Here is a 15,374-nt window from a genome sequence, read left to right on the forward strand (position 1 = left end):
GCTTTTTAGTACAATATGCCAAACAAATAAACTGTGACATACAACATTTTACAAAGCTCACTGGTATTTCTTTCTTTTTAAAATTTGTAAATATATAGGTTGAGATTTCATTCAATTGGCTTTTTTCTGTGAGCAGGAAAAACATCAAAAACATTTATATATGCACATTTACATTTTACAGATTCATTTCTTTGCCTTTCTTCTTTATATTACCCAAACTTAAAAGTTACAGTGTAACCTACATATGTGCTTCTTGTCACTTGTAAAACTTCAGTGCAGGGTCAACATTCTGCACATGGCTCATTTTACCGGCCAATGAGCTCGAAGGCTGGGCCAACACCTTCCACACCCCTAACTCATCCATCCATCCACACACGCCATTTTGAGTGCGTAAATATGTGCCAAATTCAGTCCGCAGACCTGCTGAAACTTCGCACACTTGTGTAAAAATAGCGCAGGAGCAGCCTCGAACACCTCCAATATTCAAACTTCCCGCACTTATCTTATACAAATCTGTTACAAGCGCAAAAGGCTCTTCAAAGTCCGTTGCGTGACGTTCACGAGTTGCACTACTTTTACTGTCATGCGCTGGCTCAGTGTTTTGCCTCATCTATCATGGCGGAAAAGTCTTCCCGTCTTACACTTTACGTAAACCTGTGACGTTTCTATTACTTAAGCAACTTTTCACAGCTCATATCGCCATCGAAAAGTCATCTTATAATCTGATCACCCACCTGAGAGGGGAAAAAAGGTAGGCTACTATAAAGTATTTTGTTTGGATATGTTGATCTTGATGTATTTGGCATGCTTTAAGGAGAAATGTGTGAAGCATTTTACACAGGTTATAAGGAAATGTCTGATTAAACATTTTTAACATATTTGTTTAACCCAAATAAAAACTACACACCAAAGTTTGCCCCTTATATAATAAGATGATATAACAATACCCAAACACAAAAGTAACTTTGCTACAACTTGCACTCAGGTATTATTGCGTAATAACGCCTCAAACACTGTGAGGTGTACACTCTAATATGCATTTACTTTTATTTTGTGCCCTTTAGTAAAATGGCTCTCAGAAGTGCCTTCACACGTCTACTCTCCAACAGCCGTATGTCCGTGGCTGTCACTGCATCCAGAGCTCAGGGCACAGCGGTTGCAGCACAAAAAGGTACGACTGATATTTTAGATACACAGGAAGGTAGTGTAAAGTTTGGAATCACAGTCTATGGGTGTCTTGAGGTAGGAAATGCAATTTTTAGTTGTGATAAAAAAGAAAGCACACATAAGAGCTGGAAAAACATGAATATGTTTTCTATATTTGTCTCAGATGATCAACAACACTTTAAATTTACATCTTTAGGTGCTGAAGAAGCCAAAAAGCCAGCAAAGCCAGGTAAAGATTTGAAGTGAATCTTATGTTCTATTATAGTGATGTGATCATAGTGAATGTGTGTGTGTTAATGTTCTGGCGCTCAGCCAAGGTGGCATTCAACTGGCGGGATGCACTCGACCTGGAGGGTCAGCTGACGGAGGAAGAGATCATGATCCGGGACTCGTTTCGGGACTACTGCCAGGAAAAACTCATGCCGCGCGTCCTTATGGCCAACAGACATGAACGTGAGTTAAGCAGGATTAATATGTGTGGTTCAGGCTGTGCACACTGTGAATAATTCAGAAAAAAAATCTGTTTCTGTCTTTAATCCGCCTTTACATTAAGGTGTGTAAAATGAATCTCATCTAAATATTTGTCATTTTCTTATTTTCTAACATGCGCCATGCTACAGATTTTCACCGTGAGATTGTCTCAGAGATGGGAGAGTTGGGAGTCCTAGGCCCGACTATTAAAGGTAAAACAAACAAAAAAACTAATGCTCCCCCCTCCCTCCTTTTTTCCTGCTTTTTGTTATATTTCACTGATTACACTTAGTAGTTTTTTTAAGTTGTTTTTTTTCCCTTTACACTGCAGGGTATGGTTGTGCAGGTACGAGTTATGTGGCATATGGTTTGATTGCCAGAGAGGTTGAGAGGGTGGACAGTGGATATCGGTCTGTAATGAGCGTCCAGTCTTCACTGGTCATGCACCCGATTAATGCGTACGGCACAGCAGCCCAGAAGGAGAAGTACCTGCCCCGGCTTGGTAAGTGCGACATTCTCTCCTCTTGTACTTGACATTTAAAATTTGCAAAGGGCTAAAATCCATCTGATTTCTGGTGTGTGTTTATTTGTTCTGCAGCTCGGGGAGAAATTGTAGGTTGCTTTGGTTTGACAGAACCAAATCATGGCAGTGATCCCAGCAGTATGGAGACTAAGGCCAAGTACAACCCATCGAGTGGTACCTTCACCATCAGCGGAGCTAAGACCTGGTAGATAGACACATATAGAACAAGATGTATTGGTTTGAAACTTGCATGGAGTAAAAATAAGACAATGGAGCAGAGACCTGTATAAGTTTATATAACTTGGAACTGTGTGGATCCCCATACTGCCCATATGGAAAAGAAATAGTAAAAACTTATATGTGATTACTCATGAAAGTGGCCACTTTCTCATTACTTTCATACATTGTTTTAGTAAGTATCCAAAACATACAAGTTTCATTATATAATTTTTCAAGGGATCTTATATCTGTTTTCACTCTTATATGCTTTTCATACAAGTTTCACACAAGACAGATACAAACTTTATAAGATTTATATATATCTTTTCCATATGGGTGAGGACACAATAGTTCTGCCATTTGATGACTAATCATATAGAAGTAAACATGTGTAATAATTTAGACATGCTGACAAAGCCTGTTGCTCTCTGTGAAACTAAATTACTTAAATATCTAAATAATCAAATACACTGATTTCCCCACATCTTTTCCTAGGATCACAAACTCTCCTGTGGCAGACATTGCAGTAGTCTGGGCGAAGTGTGAAGATGGGAGAGTGCGGGGTTTCATCTTGGAGCGTGGCATGAAGGGCTTTTCTACCCCCAAGATTGAGGGAAAATTTTCTCTTAGGGCGTCTGCCACTGGCATGATCCTGATGGATGAAGTAGAAGTTCCTGAGGAGAACCTGCTGCCCAATGTCTCTGGCCTCGGTGTAAGTTAATGTTTTATCTAATGAAGTTTGGCAAACTTAATTTTTACAGCTTGTATGAATATTAGTAGCTTAAATTTTTTGTTGTTTGTCTTTGTATACAGGGTCCTTTTGGTTGTCTGAACAATGCCCGGTATGGTATTGCCTGGGGAGCTCTGGGAGCAGCTGAATTCTGCTTTCACGCTGCTCGACAGTACACTCTGGACAGGTACACAACTGTGTTTGCAGACATTGCCCAAAAACGTGGCAAAACATAAAAATCCAGAGAAAAGAGATCCATGTTACCATTTCCCCCGCACATGGCTCATACCTTTGTATCCTCCAAACAGAATCCAATTTGGTGTGCCACTGGCCAGAAACCAGCTGATGCAGAAGAAAATGGCTGACATGCTAACAGAGATCACCATTGGGCTGCAGTCATGCCTGTACCTGGGAAGGCTTGTTGATGAGAAGAAGTGAGGGCTATCTTTCACGTGTCACTGCCTGCTTTATTGTTTGCTGTTCTACTGCCCCTCCCCTGCAAAAACCCCCCCCCCCAAAAAAACAACTAAAGAAGGGTTTCTTTTGTTTTTTCTTCCTCATCTTAATAGGGCGGCACCGGAGATGATCTCCATGCTGAAGAGAAATAGCTGTGGCAAGGCACTGGATATTGCTAGACAGGCCAGAGACATGCTAGGAGGAAACGGCATCTCGGATGAGTACCACATCATCCGTCATGTTATGAACTTGGAGGCTGTCAATACATATGAGGGTAGGGAAAATTAAAAGTAATGAAAAGGCTTTTAAACTCAGCAGCAGTTACATATGTCCACCACTAGATGTCAGCAATGTACAGATTATTGACGGAACGTTTTTGGTTTACTTATTAAACTGTATTTGAGATATTTTTTGTATTTGAAAACAACTTATGACCTTTTTTCCATTTCACTACTTTCTTTATAGGAACCCATGATATTCATGCCTTGATCCTGGGCAGAGCGATTACTGGACTTCAGTCTTTCACTGTGGAAAACTAAATGATGTCAACTATCTTCTTCAAACTGACTTGAAGTGATGAAATTTGAAACTAATTTACCTCATATTAAGAGCAATTCATGGTGGGATACATCACAAACACCTCATCATATTCACATTTATAGCATACTGGGGGAGGCAATATATTATTGCCTTGTTAAAGTGAATATTAAAGGTCAACCTAACATAGCTTACGGTCCAACTGAGATATGATATTTATGATGACAATGCATGTAAATAAATGGCTTGAAATAAACAGGAAGATGTTTTAATTGAAGACCCTAAATAACGCGTCTTGAATTCTCAAATGTTTTCATGTCACATTGGTTGATTTCAATCTAAAGAATCGCACACTGGGATCACTGTAAAGACAACAGTTTATAACAATACATAAATGGTAAATCACAAGTAATTTAGAATATTTTGCTTGTTTGTTGTCATTTTATTTACTAAATCAACTTATGTTAAAACAAAAGAGAGAGAAAACAGTATTCAACTTTTCTTATCTTGGACTGAAGCCATCAATGTTAAGTAGAACTATTGTCCTATAAGCAACCAAAAGAAAGAGGAAGCAAAACACTGAACATTACACTGAATATATTTACTAATACTGAATAACTTAATGAGTTCACAATACGATTAACTTCAGATAGAAATTATAATCTCATGGCATGTCTCCTTCACGGAGACATGCCAGGGCTCTGTTGGCTTCCAGCAGCTCATGACTGAACTTTGTGCAGCTGTCCAGCACCTCCTGCAGCTCCTGCAAATTCACCTGCATCCTGTCACTGTTCTCTTCAAAGACCCTGTACACGTGCTCCTTCATCTGCATGCACAAATCTGTCACCTGATAGATGGAAAGGATCAGAACAGATCAGAGATGGTCAGAAGCTTTGTAGACATGACAGCCGAGCATCTGCTACTAGCTCCAGCTAGATGCATAAAATTAATTTTGTACCTTTTCTACCAACGTCTCCTGAAAGCTGTCTATCATTTTCTGGTTACTGATGCGGCTTTGGTTAATCTTTTCCACCAATTCCTGTGCCTTTCTGCTGATATCATCTGTCCTTGAGCTACAACAAATGTAGATTAGATTAGAATCCAATTCCTTATTGAAGTTAAGATTCCTATTTAATTAACATTTTCCCCACTTCCTTTACCTAACGATCTGTCCTCTATCCCCCATCACAGATTGGTTCTTTTAGCACATAAGTGAAATCCTGTCTTCCTGATAATTTAAGGGCTGCACTCTCTTTCACTCACTCTTTTTCATCACATTGGGCAGGAATTATTTTAGTTTAGTAACTTAATGTAACCAATAAATTCACAACTAGTGTAAATTGGAAACTTTGCTTATTTGCCAGACATAGCAGTCCATGGTTCTTCCACCCATTTAATTCACAATTGGATTAAATATACAGTAACTTAAACCTTTAAGTACAGAAGCACTTATTATTTGAGGAAAGATACAAGTGATCTTAAAGTAACGTTCCCAACATTACACAGCTGGGTGAGTAAAGATGACTGATCTACCTGCTATGGTGCTCTTGAATCTCAGTCACGCTCACACTTGAAGATTCCCCCCTTGATGAATCACAGTCTGTGTCTTCTGTCTGCCTCATCAAACATAATGAAACAAAGAAATTATTCTACTTTAATCAGCTGTATAAGAAACATTAATCATGGAGATCTAATGCTGCAGATGCTCTGAATTTCAGGAAGAACTGAAATTATAGTTTAACCTGTATAATCATCAATCACCCAAAGTAAAATCTCAGATAATTAAGGCACTAGGCTACAGTACCTTCCTCCTTAGAGCTCAATTTGAGGGATGGACTACTACCGTTCAAAAGATATTCCAATGTTAAAGGAAAGAGCCGCCTGTAAAGTGCTAGTCTTAGGTGTTTATTAAGCAGTGGTGTGGTGATACTGGCCCCTCCTGGAATACACTGTATCCACAGAAACACTGGGGCACCTACACATTACACCTGCAGGAGCTGTTCATCCATGGAAACCCACACAAGAAGCTCCCAGTGAACAGTTTTTGTGCTGATATTAAAACCAGAGGAGGTTTGAACCTCTTACTGGGTCAAAACCATTACAAATTATGCCCTAAACCCTATTCTGCAACTTTACCTTGTAAATGGCTGATCCTAGATGCATCCACTTTGCAATAATAACACTTAACAGCTGATCACTGAATGTCTAGTAGGGAGGAAATTTTACAAACTGACTTGTTGCAACAGTAGCAAAGACCCATCCTTTCACAAATGAAGAAAGATTTCACGGCTAGGTGCTTGATATGACACACCTGTGGACCATTATTTATTTTCATATAGTGTTTTTAATCATAACTGCACATAATCTTTGTCACCTTATCTAAATATGCCAGTGTTGTTTTTATTCTTGTATTAAGAGAATACACATTACCATCCGTGAGACTTCACACCCTTTCTTGGGAGTGTACTGAAAATTTGATGGTAGGTCCTCAAAACCAAAATCCATTTGGGTCTTTTGACTCTGCAAAGCTAAATCTGAGCTGAACGGGGGAAAAACAATCACACCATTACAAAAAAGTTTAAAATACAGTCATTAGCAAAAGTATATAGCTAGTTAGGCTAGTCTGTAAAGCTAGCTTAGTTACAGGCATATTTGCGTCAAAAAGAACCCCTCTATATAACATACATATTACATTATTCAGTTGGTCATATACAGTAATAAACAAGGGCTATAACCTAGCTTTGGCCCAAAACTGCTACACAAATAATGCTTTACACTAGCTAACGGCTAACTACTACCTATTTAGGATTAAAGCTAGAGTCATAATCCGGCGGTTTTTCTACTAAAACCTATTCAGCCATACTTACTTGAACATTATTGTGTTAAAACCACAGAATGTATATATCATGTGTGTCTGCAATTAATGGTTAAACGGGGAGATGTTCCCAGATACCTCGAAAAGTTGGGAATAGTAAAGCAACAGTAAACCACACTCGACTCCAAACCCACCGACGTATGATTATAATTTTGTAGATATAAAAGCAAGGTTATCATAGTTAAACTAAATGAAACTACTGGTTAAGTTTTAGTTAACTGTAATAAATTAATAAAACAACAACCATCTGAATGATCCTAAAAACAAAAAATAGTCCAAGCGGCTTAATTTATGTATATACTTTATTTTTAGAATATCCTAATACAAGAAAAAGCAGCTTAGATACACATATTTATTGAAACTGAGACGTCTGGATACCTGAGAGTTAACCGACTTTAAAAATGGACGTATTTGTCATATTTCTTACATACCTTAATACCAGTAAATGTCTAAGCAGAAAACGCGATTCATCAGGTCAGGCAATATTTTTCTAGTCTTCTTTTGCCCAGATTTCAAGGTTTTATGTTTATGTGCATTCAGAGATGATGTGTTTTCACTTTTCTTCTGATATCAACAAGGTAGAGAAGAAGAGAGCCAGAGAACTGCCACTCACTGGATACTTACTTTTGGACCATCTATAAACTCTGTAGATGGGGAAATGTGAGGAAATTCAAATAGATCAGCAGTTTCTAACATTTTCAAACTTCTGCCTGGTGTTAGAGCCGTTTGATGTTTTTGGTGCTATTACAACTTGTCACCACAAGAGGGAGTAGTAACGCTACTTGCCACTGTCTCCACTCCCATTTAATCCAGGTTCAATGCTGCTCAGGTGTGATGTGTTAGGACAGAGGCAAACAGTTTTTTAACCATGTATCATGTAAATGAGCGTGTATCATCAAGTATGGTTATGTTAGATCCTTTTTGCATCATCTTAAAAAAATCAGAGCACCCAACTTCGGACGGGCAGATGACCTGCTCCACCTCCTGAGGCACAGCCATCCCACTGAACTTTAGCAGGTCACCTTGATCAGGTCCACATACCTAAGTGCACTGAGAATTCAATAGTCTGAACTGATGTTATGTATATTTCTCATGTATGTAAATTGACTTTTATTTGGCTTAGAAGAAAAAGTTTGAACTAAAATTCACGTTATTTCTATCAGCTTCCAGAAATGGTGGTCTTCTTGCAGTAAGTGAGTGAGTTAAGCTTTTTTCCTACAAGTGATATTTGGATGTGTTTTGCACTTTAACTGCAAAGCTTTTGCAGCTGCACTTGAAAACAACAGTTCTTTGCATATTACATTAGATTGACTGGTTGATGTTCCAATAATATGGCACCAACATGACCAAGACGAGCAACGCAGCTCATGAGCTCAAAAGAAGGCAAACATTAGGTAATGTTTAAGAAGACCCAGCTTTTTAAATTTAGACCTTTCCAGGTGATGACCCCATTAAGCTGGTTTAGATATTGCCAATAGTGTCTGAAGCTATCATGCAGACAACTTCCTGTTAAAAGGCTGTAGAAAGAAAACTCTTTTTTTATGTACTTTTTCACAAGACATAGGTTCATTTTTTTATATGTTGTATCTTTTTTTTTTTTTTTCAAAAGAAAGGATGCAAGCTAGTAGTAATAGTGAAACACCTTTAGGAAGCTGGTTTGTCTGAGCTTTTCACTGGGATGCTCTTCATATGTGTGGATTTATGGGAATGGGTTTAATAGTAAGTGAGTATTATAGCTGAGTAAGCACTTACAAGATAGTTGTGGATTAGGTGCTCTGTCATTCTGTGGGCTGGGATTGGGATGGGATGAGGAGTTGCTTGATCACTGCTGGGATTTGGAGCTTAATCCCTCCCTTCATCTCTCTCTGTCTCTCTCTCTTGCTCTGCTGCTGATCATAGTCTGGATTATTTCAGAACAGAGATTGCAGCACGCAGGAGGCAGCACAGAGGCTGATATCCTGATTTTTTTTTTTTTTTGCTTTACTGGAGGATGAACTGATGATAACAACATGCATCATAATGCAAATTAAAGAATAAGCTGGGTAGAAATATGAGCTGGAGGGATCCACATGTGTTAAATCTGCAAGCAGCAAACACATGGTCTTGGCAGGTGGGTAAATTTACTCCTTGACTGGATTTGAAATGATAACAGATGTAGATTTTGACACTTTTCCTGTAAACTGTTGGGAGTGACGTCTCAGCAAGAAGGTAAATTATACATGCAATGGAATAACTGCTTCTCTGTGCTGGACGTGGAGGCTGCTAATCTGGGAATATGGACAGTTTTAACTACACAGAAGAAGGATTGCCATCATTTCAGTATTTGGTTTACAATGAGGAGCCTCTCTATAAGGAGTACAAGCCTCCTCCCAGAGATCTCATCCAGCTGCCCAAATCGGTCCTCTACCTTCTGATGGCCGCCCTGGTCGTGGTTGCTGTAGCTTACGCTATTGTGGGTCATCTCATCAAAGACCTCATGCTGGATATAACAGGTAATCTATTCTATCAGAGGTAGCTGCTCACTCCAATGATCTGAGAATTTTTTTATATACAAGACCATATTTTATTTTATTTTTTAAAATTGGAATAAAGTGATGTGCTGTGGTGTTTGCTAATGTGATGTAGTAGTTGGAGTAGTTTGTATTAATAGTCCAAACCTTAAATCCTTTCACCTTGGAGATCCCTGTACTGGGACCAGGCTGTATCCTTTTTAAAACACACCCGCTATTTTTAAAGGACTGCTAAACACAAGTGAAGAGACTGCAAACTACTATCACTAGAACAGAAACATTATGATTATGGTCATTACCAAAGTTTCAGGTTTGGTGGAGTTGCAGCTGAGGTTTTCTGACATCATTGTCAATGTGCAATGCAACCATGAACATGCTCTTTACTAGTTCGCCGTTTTATTTATTAGTTTATTTCTTAAAGAACCCGAGGTTACTCGATTTGCCTTTTACTGCTGTGCAGACTGAATTTTGGGTGTTTCAGAAGTAAATTATAGGACAGTAAAGGTCAATAATTTTGATCTTATCCCTGCTTTTTTATCCATCTACAGACTGTTTGCTGGGACCAATTGAAGAGGAGCTAACGAAAGATGGAGAGGTGGAGGGAGTCAGCCCTCACCACATGCCACCTGCCCTCACTCACTCCCACCCAAATGCCTTCCACGTGTGGGATCAAGACGACATCATCATCCCTATGACGCCCGAGCATGAGAGCCCGCTGCCCAGCCCTTTGATGACTGTCTCCCACTACATACCGTCCTTTTTCCCCAACTCCATCAGTCTGGGCAGCCCTTCTCACAGTCGACCAATCCCAAAGGAGAGCGATGCATGAAGAACACAAAGGATCTGAGACAGGATCTCAACCTTCTTCTGCTGAGCTTCTTTAGCTCCTTTTTGTCATGTCTGAAACACCTTTCCAAACCTGCCCTAGAGTCACCCTATCTGTCTGGAAATACACAAGTTGTATGACTCACAAGGCCAGTTTGCATGCATGGATTTCCTTCTCTTGGAGCAGCTGATGTGTATTCGACCAAGACGGGAACAGACTACTGCACATTTCCTGCAGTCCTGAGCTCACGTAGAGCCTGTGATACTTTGTTTAACAGCCCTCACTTGTTGTGGATTTGTGCCAAGTTAGCGTCATGATTATACCTTTTTCTCCTGCCAGTTGTCATGTCATCCTAAACTGTCACTAAAGTCTGTAGCTAAGATATAAAGAACTTAATTTTGATCATTTAACCACATTTATAATTGTGAACAAAGGCAAAGGTTCAAACTTCAGTTAATATCATGTATTAAAGCTTTTATTAACAACTGTTAATAATATCACAAAGTTTATTCACAAAATTTAAATACCTAAAGAGAAATAATAATGAAAGCAGTGCACCTTGAAGGTGTTTGTGCTGAATTCATGTGGTGAATATTGGTGCTTAGTCTATTTGCTAACACAGACTTATTCCTATACTAAATATATTCTGAGCCTTAGGAGGATAGGCTGAACTCGCTAATTAATAGGGTGAAGTTGATTCGATTAGTGTGACCTCTTTAAGGTGACTGTGTGATGCTTTCTAAAGATGTGAAGGTTACTTCAAAAAATGGAAAATACAAAAACAGAACAAGAATCTCCACTTTGATATTGAGGTTAAGAAAAGCAACATCAACAAATAAAACAAGTTTTTATTTCTAAGAATTTATAATTGATTGTTATTTAAATTCTAAAAAAAATGTGTATATGTAATGAACATCTGTAGAAGGGATACTTTTTTTTTTGGCTTGTTGGGATTAAAAAAACATGGTTATACAACACCAAATGACAGATTTCAGGGGCCATTTTAAGCAGCATATTGGCCGGCAAAATCCGTGGAGATTAAAAGCACATGGAGGCTGTGACAACACACACACATATTTGCACGCTGTCAGCACTTTCACTCATAAAAACAGACCATGTTAATACGACGTTTGCCAGCAAAGGTGGAGTAATCTCCTTTTTAGGTACAGGCCTGGAGCTTAAAAGGAGAAAAATGACCAGAGTAACATATTTCAGGGGGAACGCTCATTGAGTTCACATTGCTCATTCCATCTGTGAAACCCGGAGGTCAGCATTCAGTGAGGGGTGGAGATTACGGAGAGAAGATTAGATGAGCGGCTTAGCCTTTAATACAGTGTCCCTTTATTACTTTTGAGCTGTGGAATTAGATAATCGGACAGCATCGGGCCATTCTCAGTGTATGAACTTCCAAATCTTGTGTGAGACGAATGACTGAAGATCTTCAATGGCTTCCGGGGAAGAGAGGGGTCAAGAGCAGAAGCAGGAAGTAAAGAGCCAGAGATTAATGGGGAGAGGAAATGATCGGATTTAAGTGACCCAGGATTGAGCTCTCTGAAAGGGTTTTGTGTGACAGAGGCACAGAGGGTTAAAATTTCTATGACTGCATTTTTAAACACTGCCTCTGATGTTTGCTTTTGCTTGAAAGGAAAACAAATGCACAAATGTGGAGCTGAGCATTGCAGATGTGCAGGTGCACAAACGCTTCTCAAGACAACTCAAACAGCTAATTGATGACACAACTTTTTTATTTCACTAAATACATAGATTAAAAAAAACTTTTTAAAACCTTTTTTTCCTTTTGTTTTAAATCAAATCAATGTTTTCCTTTTTCTTGTTATTAATCCCACATTTTGTGCTCTCTTCTATTTCAGTGGTGTCAGTGGCAACAAACCTAACTAACTAACTGAGCTAACTTTGTAGCAGCAGAGGGCGGATCAAGGACTTCATCTGTATGTTATTTTAATAGTTTTCTTAAAATTAGTTTTAAGAAGTCTAAGATGTATATTGGTCTCCTAAAGAAGATATTTGTGACTTAATCTGCTAAATTTTTGCCTTTTTAGTGCTTTTTTCCATTCATGCCAGTTCTGAAAATATGTATGATAGCCACTTAAAACCTGAATTTTAACTGCTGCTGATGTACTGCTAGAACATACAGGCATCCACTAGATGTGAAAGATCAGTAGACTGACTCACTTACAGGAACTTTAGAAACTGCCTAATCTTTAGTGTCTGACCTGACATGTACCTCAGTCAGGTTTTCTTTTGGTCTACAGTGGATTTAAATAAGTCAGGGTTAAGTGATCCTTGGCAGTCCTCTATCTTCAGGTGATGGCTTACCCGCAACTGACTTCTCATCAGCATTGACTCACTTGGTGATTCTTGCTCTCACTCTGACGATGCATGACACTAGTGGACTTTAACTCATCCCAATTGGATCAGGATAACACTCACCGGCCCTGTAATAGCCTCGGTGTAGTTAAGGCAAGGCCAAGCTTAAGGTAAAAATGTTTGTGGCATTACATTATGTAGAATAAATTATAGTTCTTGCCTGTTGTTGTTTCTGAAAGCGATGGGTGAACATATTTTGACAATGGAGAATAAAAATCAACGATTCTCATAATTTTATTTTATATGAAACAGGTTTTAGTTTATGAATTTTTTTTAATATATATCAGCAGACGAAGGTAGAAAGAATAAAAACCAGCCTGTTGTCAGTCTCTGCGTCCTTCCCAGGTTAACTTTGACTGGCTGGCTGAATTTATTCAGATCACAGTCACTGCAAATCTGCTGTCGTCGAGCCTGATCCTCTGCTGGCAGGCCAGGTGGTTCTCTCTCACAGACAAAAGAGCTCTCCCTGTGAAAGTCTTGCCCTCTCCTGTCCTTCAGCAATAGCCAGCCTCATCAGTATTAAATCTCCTGATGTGATGAAGTGCTGTTTCTGGCACACATGTAACACAAGAATAGATCAACTCTAAATTCGTCACAATATGTCTTTTATTTGCAAAAAAAAAGTGCCTTTCTTTTGATGCATACCTCACCAATGCATTGATATTAACAGTCAGTTATATCAGAACTGGTAATAAAACGTGTACATTTCTTAAGTCTTTGGATTGAATAAGACTTGACAGGTTTCAGAAATCAGTGTAAGCCCCCAAATCATTCAATGCTTTCTCTAATTTCTCATTTGTTTTGAAAGACATAAATTCAGATGCACTTGCAGAGTAAGAAATTCAAGCACCACAGCCACATTTTCAAAAGTTCAGGACCGATGACAAAGGCACTATTTATTTTACAGTAGCATAAAGTCACATTTAAAACCAGATGATTCTTTTAAAAATGCTTTGAAATTAATGCCAAAGATTTTTAAAAAAATAAGAGATCAAGACTCATTACTTGATTTCACACTTACGCTGCAGATTACACCGTATATAACTGTTCCTGCTCATCAGTCTATTCAAGATCTCTTTGCGAGAGAACTGTGCGATAGAGAGAAGTGCCTTTCGCCTGGTAGAAAGTCACGGTCATCTTGTTCTTTGTCACTTCTGCATGGATGAATCCTCCCAGTGTTGAAGCCTTGCCGGTGAAAAACTTAAGAGAATCTTTGGGAACATGGTGCCAGTGACGGGTGTCAGGATCCAGGAAGTTTCCAGCACCGCTCACCACATAGCCTATGTTAGACTCTTCGAGGTACTGTGGGAAAAAGAAGAGGAAAATTCATTGTAGCTCTAAGAGTAGCTATGCAGATTTATATCAAATGTTAAACATACTCTTCCCGAACCAACCTGCAGGTTGTGGTCATGGCCGCAGAGGTAAGCAGTGGCCTTGTATTTGATGAGCAGTGGACGGAGGCTTTGCACCAGACACTTTGTGGGGCCGTGCTCGGACACAGACCAAACAGGGTAGTGGCCTGCCACCAACAGGAAGTCTGCCTTGGACAGAGCCAGTCTCTCTTGCAGCCAAGCCAGCTGGCGATTGGCATCCAATTCATTCAGGGGTCCACTTGGCTTCTTGTCCGAATTGTCGTCAGAGTTACCGCAAAGCATCACAGTGTCAAGCATGATGATGGTCAGAGTCTTCCCCGTGTTGGGAATGCGGAAGTTCAGCTCATAGTAGTACGAGGGGAATTTCCTATCAAAGGTAATGAAGAGGCATCAAAATTTAACTGAGTATTTCCTAAAAGCTTAAAACTTTAAGATGTCCGAACTTTATATTCTGCCCCTTACCATCTGTTAGATCTGCTGCTGTAGTCGATCTGGGCTTTGACATTCCCTGCGTGGTCGTGATTGCCAGCGATCACATACCAAGGGACTTGGAGGGACTTTGCAGTGTACACAGATTCAAAAGTTTCCTGATAAGAAGAAGGAAAACATAGTTACTGCTTTCAACACACAGTTTTAAAATACAGTGTTGTTTTTTCACGCCACATTTATTCTACTCACCTTAAACCGAGGAGAATCCACAGTGTTCACACCTTTGTAGTAGAAGTTATCGCCCAGAGCAAGAACAAAATCAGCTCCCATCTGGTCTGCTATTTTGCTCATTTCTTGAGCTGTGGCCTTCTGCACAGCAGTGATGTAGGGGGGATAAGGCACACCACCCCAGTCGCCCACTGCCAGAAACTTAATGGAGGTTCTGTTGCCTGTAAGAGGAAAAGAATATTAGTACTTCTGATTGGAAAGTAAGCTTATGAAAGTCAGTGTGGCGTAATACTCACTGCGACTTTCCTCCAGGTTTTGGAAGGCAGTTGGATAGCAGTAGGCCACGGGGATGGCAGCAATCAAGATGGATAAAATAGTGACTGCCATCTTCAAAGACAATCAAAGCATTGGAATTTAAGTTAACGGCAAATTTAAACTCGGCTCAGTCACAAGATGTGACACCACAGAAATGAAAGTCAGCACCTGCAAAAGCAACAAAGCAGAAGCAAAATGAAACAACCAAAACCACAGCCTACCATGTGACGCTAAGCTTCGCGCTCTCTCTCTCTCTGCCTCCCACTACGCTAAAGAACAAGTCCCTCAGTTATGCTTTTTTTTTTTGTCCTAAAGGTGACTTGTGAT

At 39.5% G+C, this 15,374-nt stretch overlaps 4 protein-coding genes across 9 annotated transcripts; 2 read left to right on the forward strand and 2 right to left on the reverse strand.

Moving 5' to 3' along the window:
- Positions 1–469: 469 nt before the first annotated feature.
- On the forward strand, positions 470–4,410 carry LOC147328414 (glutaryl-CoA dehydrogenase, mitochondrial-like). Its single transcript, XM_086296763.1, has 12 exons — positions 470–751; positions 1,065–1,171; positions 1,364–1,396; positions 1,480–1,620; positions 1,788–1,850; positions 1,970–2,140; positions 2,237–2,366; positions 2,876–3,092; positions 3,194–3,297; positions 3,419–3,544; positions 3,680–3,840; positions 4,032–4,410. Exons 2-12 carry the CDS (start codon positions 1,069–1,071, stop codon positions 4,103–4,105), a joined length of 1,323 nt encoding a protein of 440 aa, XP_086152889.1. The 5' UTR covers positions 470–751; positions 1,065–1,068; the 3' UTR covers positions 4,106–4,410.
- A 52-nt stretch (positions 4,411–4,462) lies between these two features.
- LOC147328415 (synaptonemal complex central element protein 2-like) lies at positions 4,463–7,739 on the reverse strand. Of its 6 annotated transcripts, none has more exons than XM_086296767.1 (5): positions 7,603–7,739; positions 6,534–6,642; positions 5,637–5,716; positions 5,062–5,176; positions 4,463–4,950 (listed from the first exon to the last, which is right to left on the reverse strand). In XM_086296767.1, exons 1-5 carry the CDS (start codon positions 7,611–7,613, stop codon positions 4,768–4,770), a joined length of 498 nt encoding a protein of 165 aa, XP_086152893.1. In that variant the 5' UTR covers positions 7,614–7,739; the 3' UTR covers positions 4,463–4,767. The 6 variants fall into 6 exon arrangements, with proteins under 6 accessions (XP_086152893.1, XP_086152894.1, XP_086152890.1 ...); XM_086296768.1 differs by lacking the exon at positions 7,603–7,739 and adding an exon at positions 7,410–7,562; XM_086296764.1 differs by lacking the exon at positions 7,603–7,739 and adding an exon at positions 7,057–7,206.
- A 140-nt stretch (positions 7,740–7,879) lies between these two features.
- On the forward strand, positions 7,880–12,926 carry LOC147328416 (uncharacterized). The gene is made up of 4 exons (XM_086296770.1): positions 7,880–8,009; positions 8,142–8,175; positions 8,878–9,470; positions 10,037–12,926. Exons 3-4 carry the CDS (start codon positions 9,254–9,256, stop codon positions 10,315–10,317), a joined length of 498 nt encoding a protein of 165 aa, XP_086152896.1. The 5' UTR covers positions 7,880–8,009; positions 8,142–8,175; positions 8,878–9,253; the 3' UTR covers positions 10,318–12,926.
- Positions 12,927–13,274: 348 nt separating this feature from the next.
- Positions 13,275–15,140, reverse strand: acp5a (acid phosphatase 5a, tartrate resistant). The gene is made up of 5 exons (XM_086296774.1): positions 15,029–15,140; positions 14,754–14,953; positions 14,538–14,662; positions 14,097–14,442; positions 13,275–14,004 (listed from the first exon to the last, which is right to left on the reverse strand). Exons 1-5 carry the CDS (start codon positions 15,117–15,119, stop codon positions 13,765–13,767), a joined length of 1,002 nt encoding a protein of 333 aa, XP_086152900.1. The 5' UTR covers positions 15,120–15,140; the 3' UTR covers positions 13,275–13,764.
- Between the last annotated feature and the right edge of the window lie 234 nt (positions 15,141–15,374).

This window comes from Aulonocara sp. 'chitande type north' Nkhata Bay, linkage group LG6 (genome assembly GCF_057382095.1).
Source record: "Aulonocara sp. 'chitande type north' Nkhata Bay isolate Kocher_YH1m ecotype deep benthic linkage group LG6, A_spYH_male_GT1.1, whole genome shotgun sequence".
NCBI classification, from domain to species: domain Eukaryota; kingdom Metazoa; phylum Chordata; class Actinopteri; order Cichliformes; family Cichlidae; genus Aulonocara; species Aulonocara sp. 'chitande type north' Nkhata Bay.